This window comes from Natrix helvetica, assembly GCF_964273705.1.
Source record: "Natrix helvetica genome assembly, chromosome: 7".
Classification (NCBI taxonomy): Eukaryota; Metazoa; Chordata; class Lepidosauria; order Squamata; family Natricidae; genus Natrix; species Natrix helvetica.
In genome coordinates, this window is record NC_138558.1 from 20,005,471 (window position 1) to 20,032,357 (window position 26,887).

Consider the following 26,887-nt stretch of genomic DNA (forward strand, 5'->3'; position numbering starts at 1 on the left):
TGCCAAAAAAGCCATTCTATTTTCAATGTTCTGAATTATCTTTTTTTTCCTTAAAATCACATTACTGCACACCCATAATTCACTCCGAAGCAAATTGGCAGCCACTGCAATCCTTTTAGCACAGGCAGAATAGGGATGCTGCGTACTTCTAGAATTGTGCCTCTTAACCTCAGCCACTTTAAGATGTTAGCTGGGGAAATCTGGGAGTGGGAAGCCACACATTTTAAAAGTGGTTGAGGTTAAGAAACAGTTTCAGAGCAATCTGACTGCTGATGGTTGTGATTTCCAAATTAGTTAATGTAATACTGGAACTTTTTTTAAAAGTAACCCTAGAAGTCACCAGTGCAAAACTACAGTTTTAAGGACATTTCCCCCCAAAAAGAAATGGAGTCACTGTGTCAACCACAGTGGACATAAAAATGATTCCTGGTTAATATCTCAGTCAGGGATCTAAGAGGGAATCCTATTCAGAAGAACCTCCAAAAAACACACCTGCTCAGTTTGGGAAACTGTAGCCCCATTCACAACACAGATAAGTACCACATATTTGGCACTGTGCCCCTACACAACTAAAAAAAATGTTGCATTTAAACTATGTGCATTAGTACTTGTTTGCCTATATAAATTAGGGGTGCTTCTGAAAGATGTGTAAAAAAAATGCACATCAAACATCTGCCCAAAAGTTCTGCACCACAAAACATGAAGATTTCTGGGATACATTTTTAAACTATTGTCAGAACAAAATCAACGGACCAGAATAACGTATGAATATATACTGCCATAAAATGACGTGGCTGACACTGATCCTGAAACCCTCAATTCTGTAAGAAAAAAAGACTACAGGACAAATCAAAAATAACGATACAAGAACTTCTAAAAGCTTAGCTTTTCATGAATAATCTGTTTCTCTTTTCTTATATTCCCAGAAGAGAAGAATTGCTGTGAGAAAGAATGATCTATTCATAAATATAATCCAAGCCTTACAAATTGGACAAATTTATATTCCAAGCCAGGTAAGACTACAGTACAGCGAGATTCCCCACCCATATTGATGCTTGCTGTCAAAAAAACAGACCCCCACCCTCCCCTGTTCTCCGTAATAGAAATGTCTCCCTCCTCCGCTGCCAAACATCACACACACCCCTTTCTGGCACGAAATGCTGTTTTCAACTTCCATACAGCACTGTCCAAAAGCACAGAGAACTGTCACTGCAAATTTTCCCTTCATAACTATAACAGAGCCCAAAGACACTACCATACAGACAGCCTCGCATTTGAATAGCAATGTTCTATTTCTAAGCTTGCATGACTGAGCTTGGTGGGAGCAGCTGCAGGAAAAGAACCCTCTCATGAAATATCTGAAAATTAGTTTTTATCAAGAGCCAACAATTTATCAAAAAGCAAGGCACAAACAGTAAAAGCTGTCAGATGACAACTCCTTGGGATATATAATAGTGGCCTCTGTAGAACCATTCATTGTTGCCTACAGCTAAACTTCTTGGTATTGAGAGCATTTAATGACATCTGACTGTTTTGATTTATGTCACCTGAAATCTGGAACAATCAGGGATTTCCCCTGATGCCAGTCAATGCTCCTTAAATCAGTAGTCAGAGGTCGGTGCAACTCATCCATCATTATAAGCAACTATGGGAACAATTGGTTATTAATGGACAAGTTAGCATTTATTTCACCCAAAGGACATCCCTATTGAATGTAATACTCTAAGGTGTACAATATAGTTCTGTCTACCACAGGGGGAAAGGAAAATACTTGATGAACTAGAAATAAAGGCTGATATAGCCCCCATCAATATTTATCTGAGCAATTCCTGCATTTTAATACACAAGGGCTGAGTTTAACATGGCGAGATTTTGAGGAGGCCTGAGGAGATAGAATCAATGACACACAATGGATGGGTCTGCATAATGCGCATAGGAAGGCCAAAACTGAAGGTGCAAATGAGGCAACAGGCCACACATCATCACTTAAAGGGAAGAGGAGCTTTCTTCTCACAGATTGCTCTCCTGAAAATTTGGTTTCCAGTACTAGTGGCTTTATCTTTTATAACAATATATAAGGATCACTGGTTCCTCACGGCTATTAGAAATTTATTCCTCACAGCTCAAACAGGCCAATCTTCTAAATGCTGAGGAAAAGTGGGCAAGCCTTCCCACAAGCTGTTTTAGGCTACAAGAAAAACTAAGGACTATATGTAATCTATAGGTTGGTCATCAATGATCTCTGGAATCCTGTAACATTGACATGTTTATATCCATGGTTCTCTCTGAGAGTAGTATAAATGAGAGTCTTCCTCAATATTAATCCTACAACAAATATCTTCTGAATTAAGTTCATCTGAATCTTCAAAACGATAGAGTGAGATTTGCTGTAATCAAATCTGGCCTTGAACCTCGACTCCATTGTCTTAGTTCAATACCCCTATCACTACTTTACATTGGTCCTCTCTGTTGCGAAGATTACAAAAACCAGAGTTTCTTACTACTTTTTAGTTTACTTTCTATCATAATACTGACTGTGAAGCACTAATAATGCCTATTACAAGTTTAGAGTTGTAAGGCAGAAAACTGCATCTGCAACCCCAGTAGGGATTTAAAGCAAGCTAAAGGTTTTTTTAAAAAAAATAAAAACATACATCTAGTGATTTCACAAAATTCCACCTGAGGTATGTTGCAGAATTTCAAGAAAAGTTGAAATAATTTTGGCGGGAAATTGGAGAAGGAAACCATCAGTTCATTTCTAAATACTTAGAGATTCAAAGTGTCCTATACATGCAGACCCAGTCGCTTCGGTAACTGGACCAATGGCATCCAATCTCCCATTATATTACAGTTTTTCTGCTGCATTGGCATATCACTCAATGGGCCCTCTGTTCTCTCAAATGGTTTCTCAGAGTTGGTGTAAAGACTGAGTCTGACGAAGCAATAACCAGTGATCCCTGGACTCCAGAGAGCCGTTACATACATATAGATCAGCTGCCTCCAAAGAAATCAAGAGAACCAGCCAGTATCCATTAAGTCAAAACATATCTAAACACTGTAGAAGTCAAATCCTTTGGTTTCATTCTTGTCTTCAATAAAGATTCAAATCTAGTTAAGTCGTGTCTAAGAGCCTTCTAACAAGATGGACCAATTGCTGAATAAGAGGTTAAATACCTTGAGAGCTAAGATTTAGTGCTGTGTCCTGGTGTCTGAGAGGCACAAAAAGTAACATCAAGAATAAAAAACACATGCGATAATCTTTCATTCTGTCCAAGTCAATATATATTTGTTGATTTATTAAGCAACATAACTCGTTTGATATTAATTATAATAATAAACAGCACTGGAGAAGCAAAAGCAAACAACAACAAAAAAACTATTTCATTGTGGGAGTAGTCCAGCTTAAAATGCCACCTATACATATCCAAGGAGATCAATAAATTATGACATGATGTACAGCTATGCTATTTTCATGCTCATCAGGGGGATTTCAGAATGTTCTCCCCTGATTAATACAATTTCACAGTAAGTTGAAAAGCAGCTCAATATTCCTTGCTCAGATAGTCTCCGAAAAAATTGCACTACCATTAGAAGAGGTAAGGAAGAGAGTTCAAAAATTCTTGTTTGCCAATGTCATTTCCCAGGCAATTGAGAAAAAAATTAAAAGAATACACCTTTTGGAATTGGAGGACAAAGTGTCTAAAGTGTCTGTCAGTTTGGGAGATGCAAGAAAGATGGAGAGCCTTTCATGCTAGTTTAATAGAGGCTATATTAATCACTCATGCCACAGAGCATACAAAAATGGCAGAAAAATCCAATAGAAGCTGTCAGAATATCATGCTGGTTTTCATTAAATTTGTTGAAAGGGACTCAGCATGGAATTATTAAATGACTTTCAATGGTAAATGACTAAAATGCTTCATCTATTAATAGCGATCATACTCAATCATTATGTTTTTCAAATAATGACATTAAGAGTCTTGTCAGCATTTCTAAGGAAGTCCCATTTTTAAGCTTTCTTTAATAGAAACTAAACTGTATATAATTCAGACTAGTCAATGACAATACACAGAAACTATTAAGTGGTCATACTTTCCATGCCTAATTCTGAATATCATAGTTTATTGTACTCCAATGTGGGCACAAGAGTCTGTCATTCATGCTAGGGTGAAATGATGATAACTGTAGGAAAACTAACCAACAATCACCTTCCTTACTATCTAGCAGGGCAGGACTTGCCTTAATTTTTATCATTTATTTGCCTTAATAATTCCTTGGTGCATGTTTTTTCTCATAGGAATACAGATCTCCCGGGAGAGCGATTCACCTATAAAACAGACTTCTGAATTGCATTTATAAAAGAACACAAGATTGATAACCCTATCTTAAATAACTGTCTGAAGCCTCCAAGGACAGCCCCATGAAGAATTGTGTGCAGTAATCTGCACATAAGATGATTAAGGTATGAGTGACCATGAACAAGGCCTAGCAATTCATGAATACATTAAACTGATGCACAAGATGGAGTCTGAGCTATGGCTATCATCTGCTCTTAATTGCAATGCAACCTCTTTAGGACGAAAGATGGAAAATCCCCACACCTAGGGTCGCACAGTCCAGTGACGTGCAGTCAGGTGAGGCAAGTGAGGCACAGCCTCATCGCTCTCATCATGAAAAGAAAAAAAAATGTAAAAGGAAAAAGCTGAGCCAGTTGCTGCCTCACCGTGGATGACTCCGCTTAACTGTTAAAAAAGGCCTCTAAAAAAGCACCCTCTACTATGAGGCAGGAGAACTGCATGCCTCCTCTAGTCTGACTTTAGGCAGTTTATGATCACTCGAGCAGAGTTAAGCAAGGGTTAAAAGCCTAAAAATTCCTGACGTAGGTGAGGCACGCAGTTCTCCTGCCTCATAGTAGAGGGAGCTTTTTAAGAGGCTTTTTTTAATAGTTAAGCAGAGTCATCCACGGAAGCCAGGCAAAGAGCCATGCTGTAGCACACACACTTTCCCCCAGCCTCTTTCTTTTGGAAGGTTCGGGTCGGCTCCCCTCCAGCTTCTCTGCCTCTCCTCTCACTCCAGTCTGCCAGCAGGAGGTGAGTGGGTGGGATTTATTGCGTTCCAGGCATTTCCCACCCAGACAGCAGGCTGCATTTGCAATGGTGGAGGTGTTTGGGGAAGGCAGCAAGGGAATGGGTGGTGGTGGCAGAGGAGCTGCTTTCAAGCCACTGGAAAAGATACCCAATCCAACTTTTGTGTATGTGTGTTTGTTTGAGAGTGAGTGAGTGAGAGAGGGAAGGGGGTAGGAGAGATAGTTGAATCCAACCTGTGTGTGTGTGTGTGTGTGTTTGTTTGTTTGTTTGAGAGAGGGGGAGGAAGGGAGAGAGGGAGGAAGGAAGGGAAGGGAGAAGAAAAAGAAAACGAATAAAGGAACCTTTTTTCGCAAAGGAGAAAAACAAATGCTGTTGCTTTAAATTGGAACTGAGCATGCCTGGCTGTGGAATTCTGGGAGTTGAAGTCCACAAGTCTAAAAATATTTGAAACCCACCACTGTGTCAGTGCCTCACCAGCCATAAACCTCACCACATGTCACTGCCATAGTCCACAGCCACTCATTGAGTCTGAACCTGTTTTTCCTCATCTGGTCCTCTACCATCCAGACACTGAGAAAAAACCTTGACAACATCATTTGGAAGACCCACATCTGAGATGCACAGTTGAGTACTGTTAACATACTGATGATATCTAGCCTTTGCCTATGGATGATCTCACTAAGTAGTCTCATATAGGTGTTACATAAAGAGGAGATCCCCAAACATAGAGGTGCCCCCACAATGCAAGGACATAAGGGGAAAATCTCTCCTCCCACCCCCATAAATATTGACTGAAACTAGCCCTGGACAAAAGAAACATCAATTCAGCACCATGCTATCTACTCCAAATCCCCAAGAACAGGCAGAAAGAGACCAGGATGAGTGGCTTCTAGGCTGCTGAGAGTTCATCAGGAAGCTGAGGCAGAGCAAAGGAATATGTCCCATCTCCCAGCAGGTGGAACAACTAGAGACACTTCCAAAGCAATCATCAAGTACACTGTTCACAACAAGAAATAAACAGAAACATATCTCAACTTCAAATTATATCACCACTACCATACAAGACAAAACTCCCCACTGTGTGTTGAACCTTCAATGATTTGGGAGAGGTCCCAAATGATAGCGATGATGGCCATGAACTCCTCAGCAACTCTAGACACAAAAACCAAGAGCATTGGCCCAAGAAACTCCATCAGCAAACAACTGAATCAAGCACTCAGGCAGGAATGCTACTGCACAGCAAGGAAACTGGCACAAAAGAAGTAATTCTATTTGTTCACTGGACCCCAACCTTACAAATAAGATGTCACATCTGGGTATCTCCAGGACAGCATTCCTGAAAGCCATATGAGTCTCATGGATAACACAATGCAAAGTAATTGCTATTGGTACAGTTAGATTTCAGTGGACAATACACTTGATTGGATATGAAAAACAATAGCCATAGCCCTTCTTCTTTATATCTTTTCCTTCTAGTCTCTTCCTTACAAACATATTTAATTAAAATGAAGCAAAAGAAAATATAAAAATAAACATGGACAACTAAATAAATGTCAATTTATATATAAAATCACCTTATGAGTGTCATAAAAATTTAATAAATAATAGTAATTACAGTAATGTAATAGAATCATCATCATCATCATCATCATCACCTGGAACACAACATACAAATGGACAAAATACTGGCGCATAACACACCAAACATCACACTGGTTGAGAAAAATAAGGTTACAATCATAGACATCGCAATACCAGATGATAGCAGGGTCGACGAGAAGGAACATGAAAAAATTGTGAAATACCAGGACTTAAAAATTGAAATTCAACGATTATGGCACAAACCAGCAGTGGTAATTCCAGTGGTAATCGGCACACTGGGTGCTATTCCAAAAGCACTGGAATTACATTTAAAACAGTTAAAACTTGACAAAATCACCATCAGTCAAACGCAAAAAGCTGCACTGCTTGGATCTGCACGTATATTACGAAAATACGTTACGACGTCCTAGGCCCCTGGGTGGGGCCCGACTAGTAATCAATGCCAAATCCGGCGAAACAACTGGCCGCTGTGATACAATCAAATAATAATAATAATAATAATAATAATAATAATAATAATAATAATAATAATAATAATAATAATAATAATTTGGACCACAACATGCCAGATATCACGGTTGTAGAGGGCTGAAACGTACAATATATTGACATCGCGGTACAAGGAGATGCCAGGGTCAAAGAAAAAGAACTGGAAAAAAATCACAAAATATCACGACCTGGCTATCAAAACTACCCGATTATGGATGAAACATGTAAAAGTGATACCCATTGTCATCGGGGCACTTGGTACCATGTCCAAGAATTTTATAAGTTTTATTTGTTGATTTTATACATCAACAAATTGCAGCTTCCTGCAATAACACCAGCGGAACTGCAAAAAACTGCGCTACTCTGAACATCATATATTTTAAGAAGGTACTTTGGTTGATACCTAGGATACTGGGAGCAACCCGCATCAACCATTAACACCAGTCAATGGTATTTATGATACATTTTTAAATGTTCAGTTGACTGAGTTTCATGTTTAGTGAATAATAATAACAGTAATAACAACATTTTATATTTATGAATTATGGGCTGAAGAGGGAAGAGTTGGATGACAAGCATAAAGAAGATTCAGATTTTTTTGTCATCCCATTTAACTGTAATTGATATATGCAAAAATATTGATCGAGCTTTATTTATTTATTTTTATATATCCCACTATTATTGTTTTTTATAAATAACTCAAGGCAACAAATATACCTAATACTCGTTACTCCTCTTATTTTTTCCACAATAACAACCCTGTAAGGGGGGTCGAACTAAGCCAGTGGCTGACCCAAAGTCAATTAGATGGCTTTCATGCCTAAAGTGGGACAAGAACTCCTAATCCAGGGGTGTCCAAACTTGGGAACTTTAAGACTTGTGGACTGGCTGGGGAATTCTGAGAGTTGAAGTCCACAAGTCTTAAAGTTCCCACGTTTGGACACCCCTGTCCTAATCTCTTAGTTTCTAGCCTGGTGCTTTAACTGCTACACCAAACTGACTCTCCTTTACGTATACAAATCCACATTTAGTTCTGATAAACAGTATACAAATTTCTAGGCTAATAATATATATTATGAATTTCACCCTCACAGAGACATTATCATGTGAATCATTATCACTGCACTGTTATTATCTTTTACACTCTTTTGTGCTAATGAAAACATTGCATTCTAATATGTATTTTTTACTTAGATCATCCTTCATTTCCTCAACGTCTGGGCCAACAGTAAAGTAAGTAGGAAAGGTGCTGTATTACTTAGTTCTCAGTGCAAATATATTAAGCAGCTACATGCTTTTTAAAAATGCCCTTCTAGAAAATAATCCACTAATATCTCATTAATAGAAGCTGTTTCAATAATCATCCCATTTCTGCAGTCAATAAATCCATTACAAATTACATACTACACGGCTACTATCTCATATTTATAAGCAGACCTGCTTGGTCTGCTGAATACTTCAGAAATTTGACTTCGTGTTTTTAAAAAGTAATGAACATCATTCATTAATTCCAAATGAATGCAGGATTTCTTTTCACATTAAAAAGCATCTTCAACATTTTATGAATCAAAGCAATCACAAGTCTTGCATTTAAATGTGTGTAAATGGCAATTAATAGCTGCCAACTGCTGAGTTTGAATTGATTAGTGTGTCTCATTTTGCCGCAGTCTCAAATTCATTTATATAAGTGCATAAGTTTTACAAAAATAAATTGACTTTCTAAATAGCAAGATGCACAAAGCTTAAGCAGCTGGTTGCTAGAGGCACATGTCAATTCCTCAGTGTAAATGTTGCTGAATTTTTTTGCATAAAGATCAAAATTGATGATTCCTGTTTTCATATTGACATTTAGATCAAAAGTTGAAACATTCTTAAAGGGAACAACACATAAAACTGTAACACTTTCAGAAATAATTGAAAGTGAATTAAATTAAACTGAGTCATAAAAAAGTGAACTACCTTCATCCAATCATTGTCTGTTATAGAAGTCATAGGGGAGTATACTGGAACTTTCTCTTTAGGGCTTTCTTTGATAAGCAAAGAAATATATCAATTCAAGGCAATACGTACAAGATACCTAATTGATTGAAAGAGCAAAAACCAACAGTTTTTTAAGGTAAGAAGGATATTTCAAGAATAATAACTCCAAGGGGTTTCACTTCATGTTTTGAAATAAAGTTGGCAAAATAGGTAAATTTGTATAATGTCTTTGAATTAGCATAGAGATAGCTAGAGTTACAAATATATATATATATTTTCCTTCATTAGTACAGCAAATGTAGAAGCAGTACATAGACTCTTTTTTAGAACGTCTAATTAGAATTAGAATTTTCTAAATCATATAGTTAGATTAAACTATAATTAAACATGTTAAATTAACATGTTTAGCTAAACTTTCAGCTCCTTGGTGCTTTCTAAGCTTAATTATTTGCTTGCAGATGATTCATTATCCAGCTAGATAACATGATCAGTACTATCGAACGTGGGATTTACTCCTTGTTCATATAGTAGCTTGCCCTGTTAGGGTTAATGGGGCTGTTGTTTTCTCCTTGGTAGTTCCTTGATTAGGGTATTCTTTTTGGCTTAATTGTTTATCCTTAACAGGTGTTAATCCTGTTTGAGTGTTGGCTTCGGGAGGAGATGCATTCTAATATTTCTGGTATTTTCTTAACTTTTTAAATCCTTTTTCAGTTATGTATATTTTATGTGTGTACTGATAGCTGATCTGTCTAAGTGCTAAACTTCCAGAATTTTGTAGTGTTTATAAATTTGGCTTGGTCTAAGGCACATATGTCAAACTCAGGGTGTTTGCCATCATGTGACGTGCCACAACATTTTTCCCTTCGCTGAGCTGGGGTTGGTGTGGCTTGCATGTGATTCATCCGGCCTATGGGCCGCCAGTTTGACACCCCTGGTTTAAGGTGCTTTCCAGTTGAAACTGTGGTTGCATCTGTCCATGTGTTGTGAGAAGTTTTTATCTTCTGACTGCTAGTTGATGCTCATGGATGAGGTCTGCTAGTTTCTGCTGACTGTCCTAGTTGAATTATCTTGAGTGTATCAGCATGCTATATGATCTGCTAGCTGATGGGATGAAGTCAACAGTATATTGGCTTGCAAGAGAATCTCTTAAATTAAAAATCCTAGCCTGCATAAAATGGCCTTTGTTTATTCTTGTGACAGGCAGAATAATGTATCAAAACTGATCGGCACTGTCCTTAATAGTAGAAATGCTCTCTGTAACATAGATGTGATTAAGGTTGGTAATGGAACAATCACCTTTTCTATCTTCCTAAAATTGTTATTTGAATGCCTTAATTGTCCAAAGATATATTAATGACAATGGCATTGTTTTATTGTTTTAAAATGTTTCAATCATTCTATAGTTAAGAACTGTAAGCAGCCCAGAGTCAGTTGGTTGACTTGGGTGGCTATAGAAAATGTATGAATGAATGAATGAATGAATGAATGAATGAATGAATGAATGAATGAATGAATGAATGAATAAATAAATAAATAAGAAATAAGAAAAGTTATAGAAATAAGAAAAGAATATATATTGTATGTATGTATGTAAGTTGAATTATGAATGAAAGGAATACAATATATTTATGATTGTTATTATTAAATTTATTTGCCACCTATCTCACCTTTGGGCTATGCACATATCATACCATCTATGTTGTTCTGGGTTATATGAAACAGGGAATCCATTGCTTGGTTAAGTTGTATGTTATACTCCAGCGAATAGAGAAAAATGGTAGAATGAAGACAGTTTGGCGGCATTCTAACTTAATGTGATCCAGAAGAAAATTGTATTGTACTAGTCAACATGAGTGGCTGAGAACGAGATGAGACAGAAACAGATATCAGAACATGGTAAACTGAATCAATCTTATGATTGTTGAATGGATGCTTTGATGGGGGGCGGGGGCGGGGAGGATTCAGTTACAAATATATAATTGAATAATAGTCTTTCCAGGCATGTCCATGGAAAAGAAATGAATTGAACAGCATTGATGATGAAAGGCTGAAAGGATTAGTGAAGGATTCATGAGCTATAACAAATTCTGAACGTAGGAGAGACCATTATTTGGTAGTACCAACCATGGATACTGGGAGGGGGAGGGGAATTGATATGGAAGAAAAACAAAGAAGTGAATTGCAGCAAAATAGAATGATTACAAAAAAAAATAATGTCTAGTCTAAAAAAGCAATAAAAGACCATAAAATTTTCTAATTGCAACCAAATAGTATAAGGAAAAAGAACAAATGAGGGTATGGAAGAAGCTTCTTCAAACAGTAGCAAAATATTTCTAATTAGATAATTAATATATGGAAGGCATACAGGAGGTAGTTGTGATGTTGTGATTAAAATAGTGAGGAATAGGAGTATTTTTCCACCCACTGTTATGTAAAAGTCGGGCATGTCAGAATAAGTTACATGAAGCAGAAAAGATAATTTAAGACGTATGCATAGTAAAATGGAAGAATTGGGATCAAAAGTAAATGATTTTTAAATGGATGTGATTGGAATACAAAAATGAGTGGGAAAAATACGATGAGTGGTTTGCTCAAACAGAAAGAATGAATAATTAATATGGTTGCAGATAAATCCCAAGCTGCTTAAATGTGACAATTAAAAGTCAGCCCAAAATTAATTAGCTCATTACAATATAAAAATAGTGTGTATTCGTTCATTATTTTATAAAACTTCAAAAGATGTTCAAGCCTAGATTTGAAAAAAGAAGAGATACAGTTATGAGAAAGATTAATATTACTGAACAGTTCGCATCTATCAATAAATGTACTTATAACAACTACTTGCACTGATCTTAATATGTATATTTGCCTTTAAGGAAAGACATTTTCTTGATGTACTGAGATTCAAAATCTTCAGAGGAAATTTGCAACTTACCGTGTTTCCCCGAAAATACGCCAGGGGCTTATATTTTTTTGACCCACGAAATATGGCCTTGGGCTTATTAAAGGGGAGGGTTTATTATTTTTGGGTTGCCGGGCGGCTGCTCCCTTGTGACTGGGTTCCCGAAGAGCCGGGCACAGCCTCAGGGTCGAATGGCTGTGTTGCGCTGTCGCAGCAGCAACGCAGCAGCCATGAGGTGACCAAGCTTATGAGCAGTCGCCCGGCAACCCCCCTTTCCAGCCGGGTACAGCGCCGCTGACCGACCTAGCAGTACCCGGAAGGCACCAAGCAACGCGAGCGCCTGTTCACCGCCCTCCGCGTCCCGTGGCTCGGTGCCTTCGGAATGCCCCTAGGTGAGAGAATGGGGCTCTGCATGGCTGGAGGGGAGTTTCGCAGCGGCTTTTCCTCTCCCCGCTCGCGCGAAGGGCATCTGCGCTGCTGGCGCCATCCGCCGCTTGGGTTTTTTTTTCAAAGCACGGAGGATGGATGCCGTGCTTTGAAAAAAAAACCCAAGCGGCGGACGGCGCCAGCAGCGCAGATGCCCTTCGCGCGAGCGGGGAGAGGAAAAGCCGCTGCGAAACTCCCCTCCAGCCATGCAGAGCCCCATTCACTCACCTAGGGGCATTCCGAAGGCACCGAGCCACGGGACGCGGAGGGCGGTGAACAGGCGCTCGCGTTGCTTGGTGCCTTCCGGGTACTGCTAGGTCGGTCAGCGGCGCTGTACCCGGCTGGAAAGGGGGGTTGCCGGGCGGCTGCTCATAAGCTTGGTCACCTCATGGCTGCTGCGTTGCTGCTGCGACAGCGCAACACAGCCATTCGACCCTGAGGCTGTGCCCGGCTCTTCAGGAGCCCGCTCGCAAGAGAGCAGCTGCCCAGCAACCCCCCCTTCTTCAGCTGGGCACAGCGCCGCTGACTGACCTAGTGGTACCCCGAAAGCACCAAGCAACGCAAGCGCCTTTGCCCCCACCTCATTCCCGTGGCTTGGTGCCTTCGGGATACCGCTAGGTCGGCGAGCGGTGCTCTGCCTGGTCGGAGGGGGGGGATTGTCCAGAGGGTTTATTTTCGAGGGTGGGCTTATATTTTTGCGCACGCGAAAAATGTCGCAAGGGTTTAGTTTCAGGACATGGTGTATTTTCGGGGAAACACGGTATTATGTTTTGTTTGATATAAATAAATCTCTTCTATTAATTTACAGTATAATATATGTTACAAAAGGATTACAAACCAATATGTGAGTGATAAATGTTAGATTGTTTTCATCCACAACATCTAATTTTTACAAACATTGTTTTGTTAAATACCACTAGTGAATACAATTGGATTTAACAATCGTATTTCATTATTTTAGCAGTTAACATTGTAAGCTATTGTGAAAGACCAAACGCCTAGATTTTTGATCATCAAGTCATGATTATATCTTAAATAAATAATAATAAGATGTTCAATTAAGGATATCATTTGCTAAAATGCTAATTTTGGCATGTTTGGTCTTGGATCATAAATATATTTTAATTGATAAAAATGTTCTTGACCAGATTCATCTAACCTGTAAAGGTCTGAACTGAGGAAATTACATTCTATGGATTAGGAAAACTATGGTTTTCATGAAAATTATCTAGAAACATTTTATCAATAATTCTAGCTATCTAGAAATATAAACTAACTACTGGAACCCACAACAAACCTTTTCATACAATCCCCACATTCACCAAAGGTGTGCAGAGATAACATTAACCTCATTAAAATGTGCCTAAATGTTGTTTAATTAACTTATTATCAAGTTATCATGCTATCGTGCTTATTAAGAAATGGTGATACCGGGGAAAATGTTGTGCAGTGGAGTGTATTTAGTTAATGTGGAAGCTTCCTATATTGTACAAGATTTAAAAATATGCATATACGTACGAAGATACTGTTTCATTCCCATGTACTCAATATAAATTATTTTCTCATTTCCAATTGTGTGAATAGATGCTCAATCCATGACAATTGTGAATGGATGTGAATGGTAGAACATTTAGCAAGTGCATATAATCTTTTATTCAGGGAACAAAAGGGAGAAAATGTTGCAGGTAAAACAATAATCCCTGAGATATATGTTAATTCAAGTTTGCTCTTGAATCCAAATATCAACCAATCTTCAACCATCCTGCTCCACAATTTTGATTTATTATATACATACTTTAGAAATATTGAGAACAACCAATTCAGATAAATATGCAAGACACGCAACCCTGGGGAAGGAGCAGAATCCCATTAGGCTACCCACTAAAAGTAAGAAAATCATAGTTTTGTTTGCATTGGCAGAACTGATAAAACGGATACAACAGATAAAAACTACCCTCATGGACAGTAAGGTTGTCGTTCACTCGTCAAAAATAGGTACATATAAATAATCGATAATGTACACAATTCCAATTAGGACATGGACCTAAGGTAATTGTAAAATTAAAGGAATTGACTACAACAGTGGTTCTCAACCTATGGTCTGTGGAACCCTGGGGGGACTACGATATCATCACAAGGGATCTGTGAAGGCTTGAAGAAATGTTATGATGTAAATCTTGAGTTAAGTCTTGGGGGACCATGGCCATGGTCCGTGGCCACAATCGGTATTTAAAGGGGGGTCATGTGGTGAAGAAAAGGTTGAGAACCACTGGGCTACAACAGTCCTGTTCCTCACCTTGCCTTTATTAATAAGGTATTCTTGTATGGTCTGAGGAGTCCTATGATCTTTTTGCTATTAACAGCAGTAATAGAGTTCTATTCTTTAGAGGATCACAGGAAAAAAGGCAATGCCGCCTCAAGCCATTTGCAAGAACATAGCTTCCCTAATCCAAATAGGGTACTTAAACACTGTACTATGAATATTAATAATGTAGATATACATCAAAATTATAGATAAATAAATTTCCTGCCCTTATAATTACTGCTGGACTTGCACTCTATTCTGCCATCTTAAGAATTTTATATGGCAATTTTCTGTAATTAATTTTGGGACAGCACATACAGCTTGCTTCTATTTTCATTGTATTCAGAGTTTTTAATGGCTTTTATACATAAGTTGTTTTTTTCAAAAAACCTTTAAATTATATTTTTATTTAAAAAACTATAGTAGGTCAGGTGCAACATATTATTTTTGTGGCACATTATTATATGAACCATCACATCAATGTTCATTATAGTCAATTAAAACATCATAAGTCATAACTTATCGCATGAGGCCAGATACTAATATATATTGTTAATTAATATAAATGCGAGGATATTATTTTTCAACAATACGAGCTGAATGAAGTTTAAGCACATTGAAATGGGATTTAAGTGTATATGTTCTTTCTTCAATAAGAAATACTGGCTCTACTGATTTTCAGTATTTTGATATACTTTAGTCTTTAGTACCTGAAAACCATGCCCAGAACTGTCTATGAAAATACTGTTAAGATTACCAAATATACTTTATATTTTTTAGTGCACATTCTATTCTAATACATAATGTGCATTGTTTTAACATATAAACTACTTAGAGAGCTTTAAATAGTGATAAAAATGAAAGAATAGGAAATGGGGGGGAAGAAAACTAGTACTTGGTTTTCATTATAAATCTTATTCATTTGTATCTTATCTTTCCTTTTTAATGCATTATTTGAAAAAATTCTACAAGAATAAAATATAAGATTTCTTCATTAGATACAAAGTTCTAGTAGTAGGCAAGACATTCATGATATAATTTTAAATCAATCTTGCTTTTTTTTAAAGATATAGATATAGTTACATAGAGAGAGATGTAAATATATATAGATATGGATATAGATATACAGTATATGTATAGCTCTTAAGAATTTGTTTTTCCATGTGCTTCAAAAAAACAAAGCATAGCATTTGAAGAAAACATAAACATTTTGAAAATCCATACATAGATTAAATCATATTTAAATTTTGAGTAATGAATCAGATACTAAGAACTGAAAAGAAAAGAATTTTTAATCTGTGCTTTGAAAATAAAGAGACTGGGTTGTGTCCCATGATAAGGAAATGAAGGGTCTACAACACTATATAAGTCTACAACGTTTTTTTAGCAAATGCAATCTGATAGCAAGATGTGAAAGCCATGGGAAGGTCGGAAATTCTGCACTCCAGAAGTAACTATATGGAATGGTGGACTACCTGTTATAAAAAGTAGCCTGGCTTTAGCGAAACCACTTAATAAAGAACCAAATATTATTATTCTTGTTGAATTAGCAAATTCGTCAAAAGATTCTGTAATGGGATGCAGTGAGGAAATGAATCCCCAGGAAGAAGGGGGTGCATTCTAGAGAATAGGCAAATCAGCGCAGAAATTACCTGTGAGAGAAAGAGGGTACAGACAGCCCCTCCCTAATAGTTTACACATTATATTGTAGATGCAGGTAATGGAGTTTTAAGTCTTGCAATATTTTATCTATAGGTATGAAACAATAAAGAACTTAGCACTGAAGAATTACCATGTATCATTCTTGGCTTGGGGCCTCAGATTCATGTTTTATGGCTGACTTTTCAAATACACATCCTTAAAACATGCATATATATATATATATATATATATATATATATATATATATATATATATATATATATATATATATATATATATATATATATATATATATATATATATATATATATATATATATATATATATATATATATTTGAACAGCTGACAAATTTATCAGAATGGGAATTATCAAGTTTTGATGTGCTACCTTAAAGAATGTAATGTTATCCATCCTAAAACTCTATCTCCATAAATAAAGGGGCCATTAGCATTTTAATTTTTGTTCCTATATTATTTGACCATTGTTCCTACACCTACATCTAGTCCTCGGCTTACGGCCATTCATTTAGTGACTATTCAAACGTGTAACAGCATTGAAAAGCATGACATATGACCATTTTTCACACTTACGATGTTGCAGCATCCTCATGATCACATGATCAAAATTCAGACACTTGGCAACTGGCATGTACTTATGAAAGTTGCAGTGTTCTGGGGTCATGTGATCATCTTTTGTGACCTTCTGACAAGCAAGGTCAATGGGGAAGCCAGATTCATTTAACAAACATGTTACTAACTTAACAACTACACTGATTCAGTTAACAACTGTGGCAAGAAAAGTTGTAAAATCAGGAACAAGTCACTTAATAACTGCCCTGCTTGGCATTGGAAATTTTGCGCTCAACTGTGGTCGTAAGTTGAGGATTACCTATAATCAATTACATTTTATAATTTCATGTTTGAATAAATATACAAGAGATAAATTGTTGCCTTTCAATCCAAGTTAGGATGAGGACTAAGATGTGAAGTGTAATTAACACCCTTCTTAAATAGCCTCAATTAAACACCTGTCTCTCAATTATATACCATTGGGAAGGCAGATGTTTATCTAATTAACACTTCAGCTGTTAGCTGAAGAAATATGCTAGATGTGTATGTCACAATAATTTTAACTACTCAGTGTTTACCAGTTTCATAAAAATACATTATTTTATAGGCTACTGGTATAGTTTAAATATGCTCACATTTCAATAGCATTTTACCTTCATTCTTTTATTAAACACTTGCAAAAATTTCCTGTTCCCCATAAATATTGACTTCAGTGGAGTCATTCTGTTTAAGTATATGACTTGCAAATTTACCTCTTACTCCATTTTTTTTTATTCCCTGCACAATTCAGGAAAGAAATTCAGTCTGAAAGTAGCTTACCGAGTGGATTACTGGAATTCTCTCAATTGTTGATACAAAAACAGACAATTCCTTTTTCTTCTTATGTGATTCTTCCACAGCTTGTTTCATCTGAAATGTGAATATATAACAATACTTTGAAGTCTAGATGTGCCTTTACTGTTTATCAAATAATTAGGTTTTATTGTAAGTTCACTTGTATGAGTATTGTACTGTTCGGTAAAACCTATAAAATCCCAAATCAGATTAATTCCATCAAAACTAGCATATTGTATATGAGAGGATTTAGAAAGAAATCTCTGATGTTCTCTCCCATCTTTAGGACATGTGTTCCCCACTGTGATACATTCATTCGTTTCCTCCTACCAAGGTATGTATTTAAGTTGCATTTGGCTAAATGGAAGGAAGGATTTCTATATAAAGCTAAAACTGCTTAGTATTCATAAGGCAATGTAAAGGCTACACACACACACACACACACACACACACACACACACACATGTTTTGGTAGATTTTCACGGGTGTAGGTATGCTGGTCTTGTTGTATTCGGGTCTTTTCTCGTGTAAGATTGAGATTATCTTGGCAACATTTCGGCGAAGTCTCACTCACCATCCTCAGGCTGGTGTTTTTGGCTTAAAGCATGGTCGGAGCTGCCGTCTTTCTATAAATCTTGGTGGGGGTGGGTGAAGTGCTGGCTTTGTTTAGGTAAGTGAATTGATTGGCTGTGTGGTTGTATCATGATTGGTAGATTGGTGCTGATTGGTGCTGGCTGTGTGTACGTTGTTGTTTTGTGTTGTAACAGCCTGGGTGGTGGGTGAGGCTCGTTTGTTAACTAGGGCAGTAAGAAAAAAAAGAAAAAACTTCCTCCCTTTTCCAGCACCTTAAAGCTACAGGACATGAAATTAATTTTGAAGGAATCAAATTAATCTCCAAAACTGAAGACTTCAACAAGAGATTAATTGTGGAAGCTATCGAAATAGAGAAACACCCCCACAATATGAATAAACGTGACGATACCTCCCGCCTACCAGACATCTGGAAACCAGCCTTAGTCAACAAACGAGCCCCACCCAACACCCAGGCCATTACAACACAAAACAACAATGGACACACAGCCAGCACCAATCAGCACCAATCTATCAATCATGATACAACCACACAGCCAATCAATCCACTTACTGAAACAAAGCCAGCACTCCACACACACACCCCAATATTTATAAAAAGATTGCACCTCCGACCACGCTTTAAGCCGAAAACACCAGCCTGAAGATGGCGAGTGAGACCTTGCCAAAACGTTGCCAAGACAATCTCAATTTTACACGGGAAAAGACCCGAATACAACAAGACCAGCATATTATTTCTCATAATTATATGATATTCCTTATGTGATATTTTACCTGCTTGGAGAACGTTTATGTAACTTTTCATCTGGATAATTTTGAAGGACAGGCTTATAATATTTTATGATCCTATTTTCAAAGTACTTCCTACCCTCTGCTATCAAGAGACCCATTTATAAATTTATCTATAATATAATATTAGCTTGATTTCACCTTGATTAGGATCTAAGGGAAAGTAGGAAAGTATTTACATCTGAAATATTCCGAAGAAAATTGTCCCTACATCTAATATATTTGGTAATATGTATTCATTTCCTCCTTCTCATGATTATAATTCTATTAAATTAAGCTGTCAGGGAATGTTAATGGACACCGAGGTAGTCATTCTTAATATGTTTGATAATATGAGAGTATGTGTGTGAAAGATAAGAGTTTCTATGCTAATTAAAAAATATATCATTTAAGAAAGGCAAACTATGCCACTCACAAATACATTTTTGAAGAGGGATGTGATTCTCAAGGGTTAAAATGTTAGGAATTTTCAAATTATAAATATTGCTTTCTATGTACGTAGAAATTGCAGGTTCCCTGCAGCATAAGGTTTTATGGACAATACCTTTACTCATTCTTAAAATGTCACACAATTGTTTATTTAGCATCTGATTATATATATATATATAATCAGCACCAATCTATATATATATATGCTGGTTTTGTTGTATTCGGGTCTTTTCCCGTGTAAGGTTGAGATTGTCTTTGCAACGTTTCGGCAGGATCTCACCTGCCATCTTCAAGTGTGGGCTTAAAGCTGATAAGGAGGAGAACCTGTGGCTTAGTGGCTAAGACTCCTGCCTAATATATAATACAGCCCAGGTTCAAATCCCAGTAAGGGTATGGCTAGCTGATGAAAGCTAATTAGCTCGAAATAGATCTATACCAGTCTCCCTTTATTTATTTATCAGTACAAATGCAACACACACACACACACACACACACACACACACACACACATATATATATATATATATATGCTGGTTTTGTTGTATTCGGGTCTTTTCCCGTGTAAGAAAATCTACGAATATTAGTTGGCAATAACATAAACTAATTCCTAAATAGCAGTAGCATTTAGATTTATATACTGTCCCATAATGCTTTATAGCAATCTCTGGGAGGTTTACATTGTCAGCATATTGCCTCCAACAATCTGGGTCCTCGCTTGACCGACCTCAGAAAGATGAAAGGCTGAGTCAACTTTGAGGCAGTTAGAATAGAATTCGAAACTGAAGGCGGAGTTAGCAGCCTGCCATACTACGTTCTAACCACTGCACTACCATTGACAATGAAGGCAATGAGAGCACAACAATAAATTTGCATCTGTTTACACAGGACTCAGAATAACTAGTTATCACTCCATGTGTCTGCCTCTTTGCAGAAGAACATAAACAAAGCCATATTGGACCACATCAGTGGCCTAATAATCCATAATTCTTATTAGAAATTACAAAAATAAGAAAGCGATAATATCTGGCATTCAGATGTGGAAAGATTTTAAATGTAGGACTTTCATATGGTTCTCTTAGTTAAATCGTAGTTGAGCTACCGATTCTTCATGAAGAGAATTACCTTGCTCTAAGAGCAAAGATAGGTGGGCAAAAACAACGTTACCTGATAATCAGCTGGTCCAGGTGTAGCAAAAGCTTGCCTGTTAACTAAATATAACAATCGGGGAACTGTAGATCCAAATGCTCCTTTCTTTTTGGTCTCTGTGAGAACATTTTTAAGGTGGGGCGTTGCAATTCGGTAATTGAGAATATTATAAAATGCAGGACCTGCAAGTGCACAATGAAATTTGGTTACATTAAGCAAATTCACTTGAACCAAAATCATAAACAAAATAATGTATACACATTTACCATTATTTCTGAAACCTATAAATATAATTCAATTTCAGTCAAATAAGATTAAATCAATTAGAATTAAGATTAAGGTAAAGGTAAAGGTTGTTCCCAACTCTGGGGGCGGTGCTCATCTCCATTTCAAAGCTGAAGAGCCAGCGCTGTCTGAAGACATCTCTGTGGTCATGTGGCCGGCATGACTAAATGCCAAAGGCGGATGGAACACTGTTACCTTCCCACCAAAGGTGGTTCCTATTTTTCTACTTGCATTTTACATGCTTTCGAACTGCTAGGTTGGCAGAAGCTGGGACAAGTAACGGGAGCTCACTCCGTTATGCGGCGCTAGGGATTTATTATCTGCTGAACTGCTGACCTTTCTGATCGATAAGCTCAGTGTTTAAGATACTGAGCCCTTAGAATTAAGATTAGCTATTTGTGAATCAGAATACAGTGATAGGAGCTGAGAAATGAGCTGCAGCCTTAGGTATTTATTTCACTGAAAACTATTTAAATGGCCACTCATCTCACAAATATGACTCTGGGTAGCTGACAGAGGTACAGCTACAGTAATTCTACTCATGTTTATGACATAAGAGTTTCTTGATTTGAATAGAACCAGGTTTCTTCGTTGTTATAATTTTAACTATAGTGTTCCATAATTATATGGAATAAATTGTATAATTCATAGATTTATTCCTTTAAAAACCTGTAAAATATAATAACTTCACTCTTTTATTTTTTTTAAAGTAAATATACTTCATATTAATATCATTCATACCAATAAATGAAGAGTTTTTTCCTGAATATTTATTTATTTATCTAATTTATATACCCATCTCACCAAAAGTGACTCTGAATTATGTACAATAATATTGGTTCAAATAAACATTAATGTACAAATGTTTAAGTTTTGTTGTTGTTAGTTGCAAAGTCATGTCCAACCCATTGCGACCCTATGAACAACGTTCCTCTAGGCCTTCCTGTCCTCTACCATGCTCTAGAGCCCATTTAAGCTCATGCCTATTGCTTTAGTGACTCCATCTTTCTCTGTTGTCCCCTTCTTCTTTTGCCCTCAATCTTTCGCAGCATTAGGCTCTTCTCCAGTGAGTCCTTCCTTCTCATTAACAGTTAGGGTTGATCTCCTCTAGGACTGACCGGTTTGACCATCTTGCAATCCAAGGGACTCGCAGAAGTGTTCGCCAGCACCAGAGTTTAAGTTTTACAGTAATTTAAATTACAATTTGAAGCAATTTTAGCATATGCCACCTATTTCAAATTACAATAATGCTCATTTGAGTATTGATTAGGAACCCATTCTATATAGATTGCTCTGAACCACAGAATCCTATCAATAAAGAACTTTATATCAACTTCAGTATTAAAAGTGAACCAACTATCAAAAAAGACCATCGAAATATTAATTCTAGGCACAATGTAAACTGGAAAAAGAATAGATTAGATGACTTTCTCATCTTATATTTTATTACTATGGCAGAGAAAAGCTTACACTGTCACAAAACAGCTGAAGCTTAACAGGTTTGGATCTGATAAGGCGTGCTTGAGAAGCCATCTGCAGAGACCTTGAACACCATCTTGACTTCAACAGATGAAAAGAAAACTATAAATCAAAATATAAAAAATACTGATGCAGAAACTCTGTAACTACTTGGAACCTGTGATACACAACTTCATCGGGCAGGAAATTCCTTATTTAAGTTCCTCCAAAGTTACAATAAATGTTGTGTTCAGCAAAAAAAAAAGGTTTATGTTAAAGATAAATGACAAACCTCTTGTGGGTTAGAGGACATAAGCAAAGGTATGTCCTCGAGGACACAGAAGGACAGCAGCAAGGGAAAGAATGTAGAAAGGATAATATATCAGAAGCTGTTTTCAAGGTAAATAAACGAAGGAAGGTCATTCTGTCCTTTAATGATAAATTTCATTTACATTTGCTTGCAGACAAACATTTCTACAATGAAGACTTAATTCAAAAATAGAATCTGATAGAATTTGGTCACCCTCAAAAACAGTGGAAGGAATGCTTATTCGTAGCATAACATATCCCAAAAATCTACAGCTAGGCTATTCAGTAGTTGATTACCTATACAAGCCTCACTCATTGCTTTGTTTTGTTATGTGTTTTTTTTTTAAAAAAAGACAGCACTCTTGAGAATAACTTTAATAGATACTATTTGTCTTAGGAGTGAGTGTCCTAGTGCTGATGATCTCTACAATCTTAGGATAACTAGCATGATCTGCAACACAAGGATAAATAGCTCTTTTGGACTGTCAATAAAGGTGACCTTGTCAAAGATGAAAGAGTATGGAGATGTGACATTGACAGTTGCAGCAAGTATGTAAAATAAAGTCACATATTTTCAGATAGCCTAGAATATTTCCACGTTTGGATAATAATAAGTTATTTACTTTGAAAATTCTGGGACCAAAAGCTTATGCACTTACATTTAAAAGCTCATCTTTTATCTACTCCTTAGAATTTAGTGATATGTAATCCTGCGGGTGGGTTCATGGCCTAAGGACTCCCCCTTCCCCCCCCCCCGGGGCCTTTTTAACCTTTCAACCTTTCCATTGTTAATTTTAAGTTGGTTTTAATTTAATTTTAATTCTGTTTTAATTCTGCTTTTTATTTGTGAACCAACCAGAATCGCTTATGTGAGATAGGCAACATAGAAATTAGATAGACAGACAGAAAGACAGACAGATGATAGATAGATAGATAGATAGATAGATAGATAGACAGACAGACAGACAGACAGACAGACAGACAGACAGACCAGACCAGACCAGACCAGACCAGACCAGACCGATAATTGGGCATTCTAATATCCTTTTTAATAACTTTTCTGTTGCTTTTGCAATGTTTGGTTATCTAAGACACACAGCTAGTTGAAACTGATTGCAAATTGATTCTCAATTTCTCTCACAAGGAGATATTCAGAATAAAGTTTCCTTTGATACAGAGAGCATTAAAAATTTTATGGTATCATTTCTAGAGATATAAAAAAGAGAACACAGCTGAAACAGGCAGACTCCCATAGCAAAGAATACAACCTCCAATTTTGCTCTTAATTTCCCAAAGGGCAAATGCACCCAGTGGTTGCATCCGTTCCACCATGTGTTACAAAAACTAAAATGTGAAGAGAAGCAGATGGAGGTTAATGACTAAAATCTGACCCTTGAGGAGTAGCAAGCTAAAGAGGTAAGAAATTCAACTCTGAAATCAGAAAAGGACTGAATGACAAGAAAGTTAACTGACATTCAGGAAGTCGTGTTTGACCTAGCAGCCTAATGTAGTAGCATACTTCTAATAAGAGCCATGAAATGTTAGAGGGAGGGAGGGAGGGAGGGAGGGAGGGAGGGAGGGAGGGAGGGAGGAAGGAAGGAAGGAAGGAAGGAAGGAAGGAAGGAAGGAAGGAAGGAAGGAAATACTATTATTTACTAACTATTATTCAAGTAATGATTAAATAAATAATGCCCCAAAGTCAATGCAAAAAAATATTAAAATCAAATTACGATTATCAAATCAGTCAACTGCACAAAGTGTTCTCAAAATGCAAGTAGCATTATAACATAAATATAATCTGTAAAGGACCATGTTCCTTTTGATCCCTTTGTAATATCAGCATGAATAAAAATTGATTAATTAAAGTATGCAAGTATATTGCTACTTATTTAACTATTATTCTATAAATGGAAGCAAATCTAGATTTGGAAGTTTGGATTACTGAAGACACATGGGACTTTCATTGTCTAAAATTACAGTGAACACAACATTATTGTGTTGTTGGGGCCGTTAAACTGAGCTGCTAATTTGATATTTGTCATCTTTTTCTATCCTGAAGGCATAAGGCTAGGTTGCACGTCTATAACTGAAAAGGTTCACCTTATGAGATCCTATTTATCATATTTCTTACTGAATGGATCGTATGTATGGATTTCATACATACCGTATTTTTCGGACTATAAGATGCACCGGTGTATAAGACGCACCAAGATTTCCAAGAGGTAAGTAAGAAAAAAAGTGTTTGCCTTCCCTCAGCCCCCAGCAGCACTTTGCAGACTTTAGCAGGGCTGAAGTAAGACAAAAACACAATTTTTGAAAAAAAAAGGGAGGAAAAGAGGCCATTTTTTTTGCAAAAATAGGGGGCGGGGCTTCGGGAGGCCAAAAATTGTTGTATTCGGTGTATATGATGCACCAACATTTCCACACTCTTTTAGCAGGGGGAAAGGTGCTTCTTATACTCTGAAAAATATGGTATTCATTTTAAAAGAAAATTTGGATAAGTGATATTTTACCAGTGTCAAAGCAAACTTGAATTTATGGACCAACAGAGATAGTTCAAAAACCTAAATTACTTCATAAGACCTATGAACCTGAAGCATGGGCAATAGACCGAAAGAATAACTGAGAGGGGGAAAGACATCAGAAGCCCAATAAACTCTACAGGGTTCCTCTTCTAACAGATTATAGAGGATGAAGATATACTGATATACCTGGTGATGTCTGCAATCTGGAATCACCGGTGAATCGAACTGAGGTATGGCCAAATGGGATGCTTTTTGATCTACACGGTCTTTTCAGACATTCAAGAGCAGACCGTGTTTCATCATATGTGCCAGGAGCTGGAGTAGAAGATTTCGAAGGGGCAAACCTCTAAGAAAATGCAAGAGAATATTAATATAGAATTAGCAAGCAAATCACTTATATAGTTACCGAGTAAAGAGAGACCTATTTTGGTACGGTATAAGCAAAGCAGAGTCAATGGAGAAGCTGGGCAGAAAATTGCAACTCATAATCGCGTAATGTCTTAACAACTATGGCTAATTTGCTTAACGACTGTGTCAGAAATGAGGTTGTAAGTCTATTGCAGTCACATAATGTCTAGCTCAGCCACAGAGTTGCCATTCCCCTTTGTGGTCAACTGAGGACTATTTGTACAATGCCACAGGCTGCATGTTTGCAGATAATTCATCTATGTAGCCAAGAAAGTTTGCTTTCAGAGACATCATAAAGTACATTTATTATATAAATTCATGCAATGTTTTATAGTGCATGACCAGCCATTTTGAGCAGGAGTGCTTTGGTCTCTAGTGACAAGAAGCAGCACTGCAACACTGTGATATAAGTCACTTTTCTGTCTAAATTATGACACTGAACATACCCCAGAGAACTGGGGCACAGCTTGCACTTCAATCCTGCAAAACCACTTCTGTTTTTATCATTGTCATGGAAGCAAGAACCTAGTGGGTATTGGGATTTCAGCCACTCCTAAGCTACTAGGGCTAGATGCATAAAGATAGAATGGAATGGAATAGCATAGCATAGAATAGAATAGAATAGAATAGAATAGAATAGAATAGAATAACAGGGTTGGAAGGGACTTTGGAGGTCTTCTAGTCCAACCCCCTGCCTCCTGCTTAGGCAGGAAACCCCACACCACTTCAGACAAATAGTTATCCAACATCTTTTTAAAAACTTCCAGTGTTGGAGCATTCACAACTTCTAGAGGCAAGTTGTTCCACTGATTAATTGTTCTAACTGTGAGGAAATTTCTCCTTAGTTCTAAGTTGCTTCTCTCCTTGATTAGTTTCCACCCATTGCTTCTTATTAATTATATATTCTTGTTAATTATTATAATTATTAAATCTACATTGCAATAAGAGATTAAAATTTATCTCTATCTATCTGTCTATCTATCTATCTATCTATCATCTATCTATCTATCTATCTATCTATCCATCCATCCATCCATCTATATCTTATCAAGTTTCTATTCCATCCATCTCATCTGCATGATTCTGATT

At 37.0% G+C, this 26,887-nt stretch overlaps 1 protein-coding gene across 2 annotated transcripts in view; it reads right to left on the reverse strand.

Annotated features, from left to right (window-relative positions):
• STPG2 (sperm tail PG-rich repeat containing 2) overlaps nt 1–26,887 on the reverse strand; it is a 199,041-nt gene that overhangs the window by 130,274 nt on the left and 41,880 nt on the right. For both annotated transcript variants that reach the window (XM_081960213.1, XM_081960212.1), the window contains 3 exons: nt 25,577–25,736; nt 20,832–20,995; nt 17,844–17,933 (listed from right to left, as the gene is read on the reverse strand). In XM_081960213.1, the coding sequence (XP_081816339.1) occupies nt 17,844–17,933; nt 20,832–20,995; nt 25,577–25,736 (414 nt within the window). The remainder of the gene's footprint in view (nt 1–17,843; nt 17,934–20,831; nt 20,996–25,576; nt 25,737–26,887) is intronic.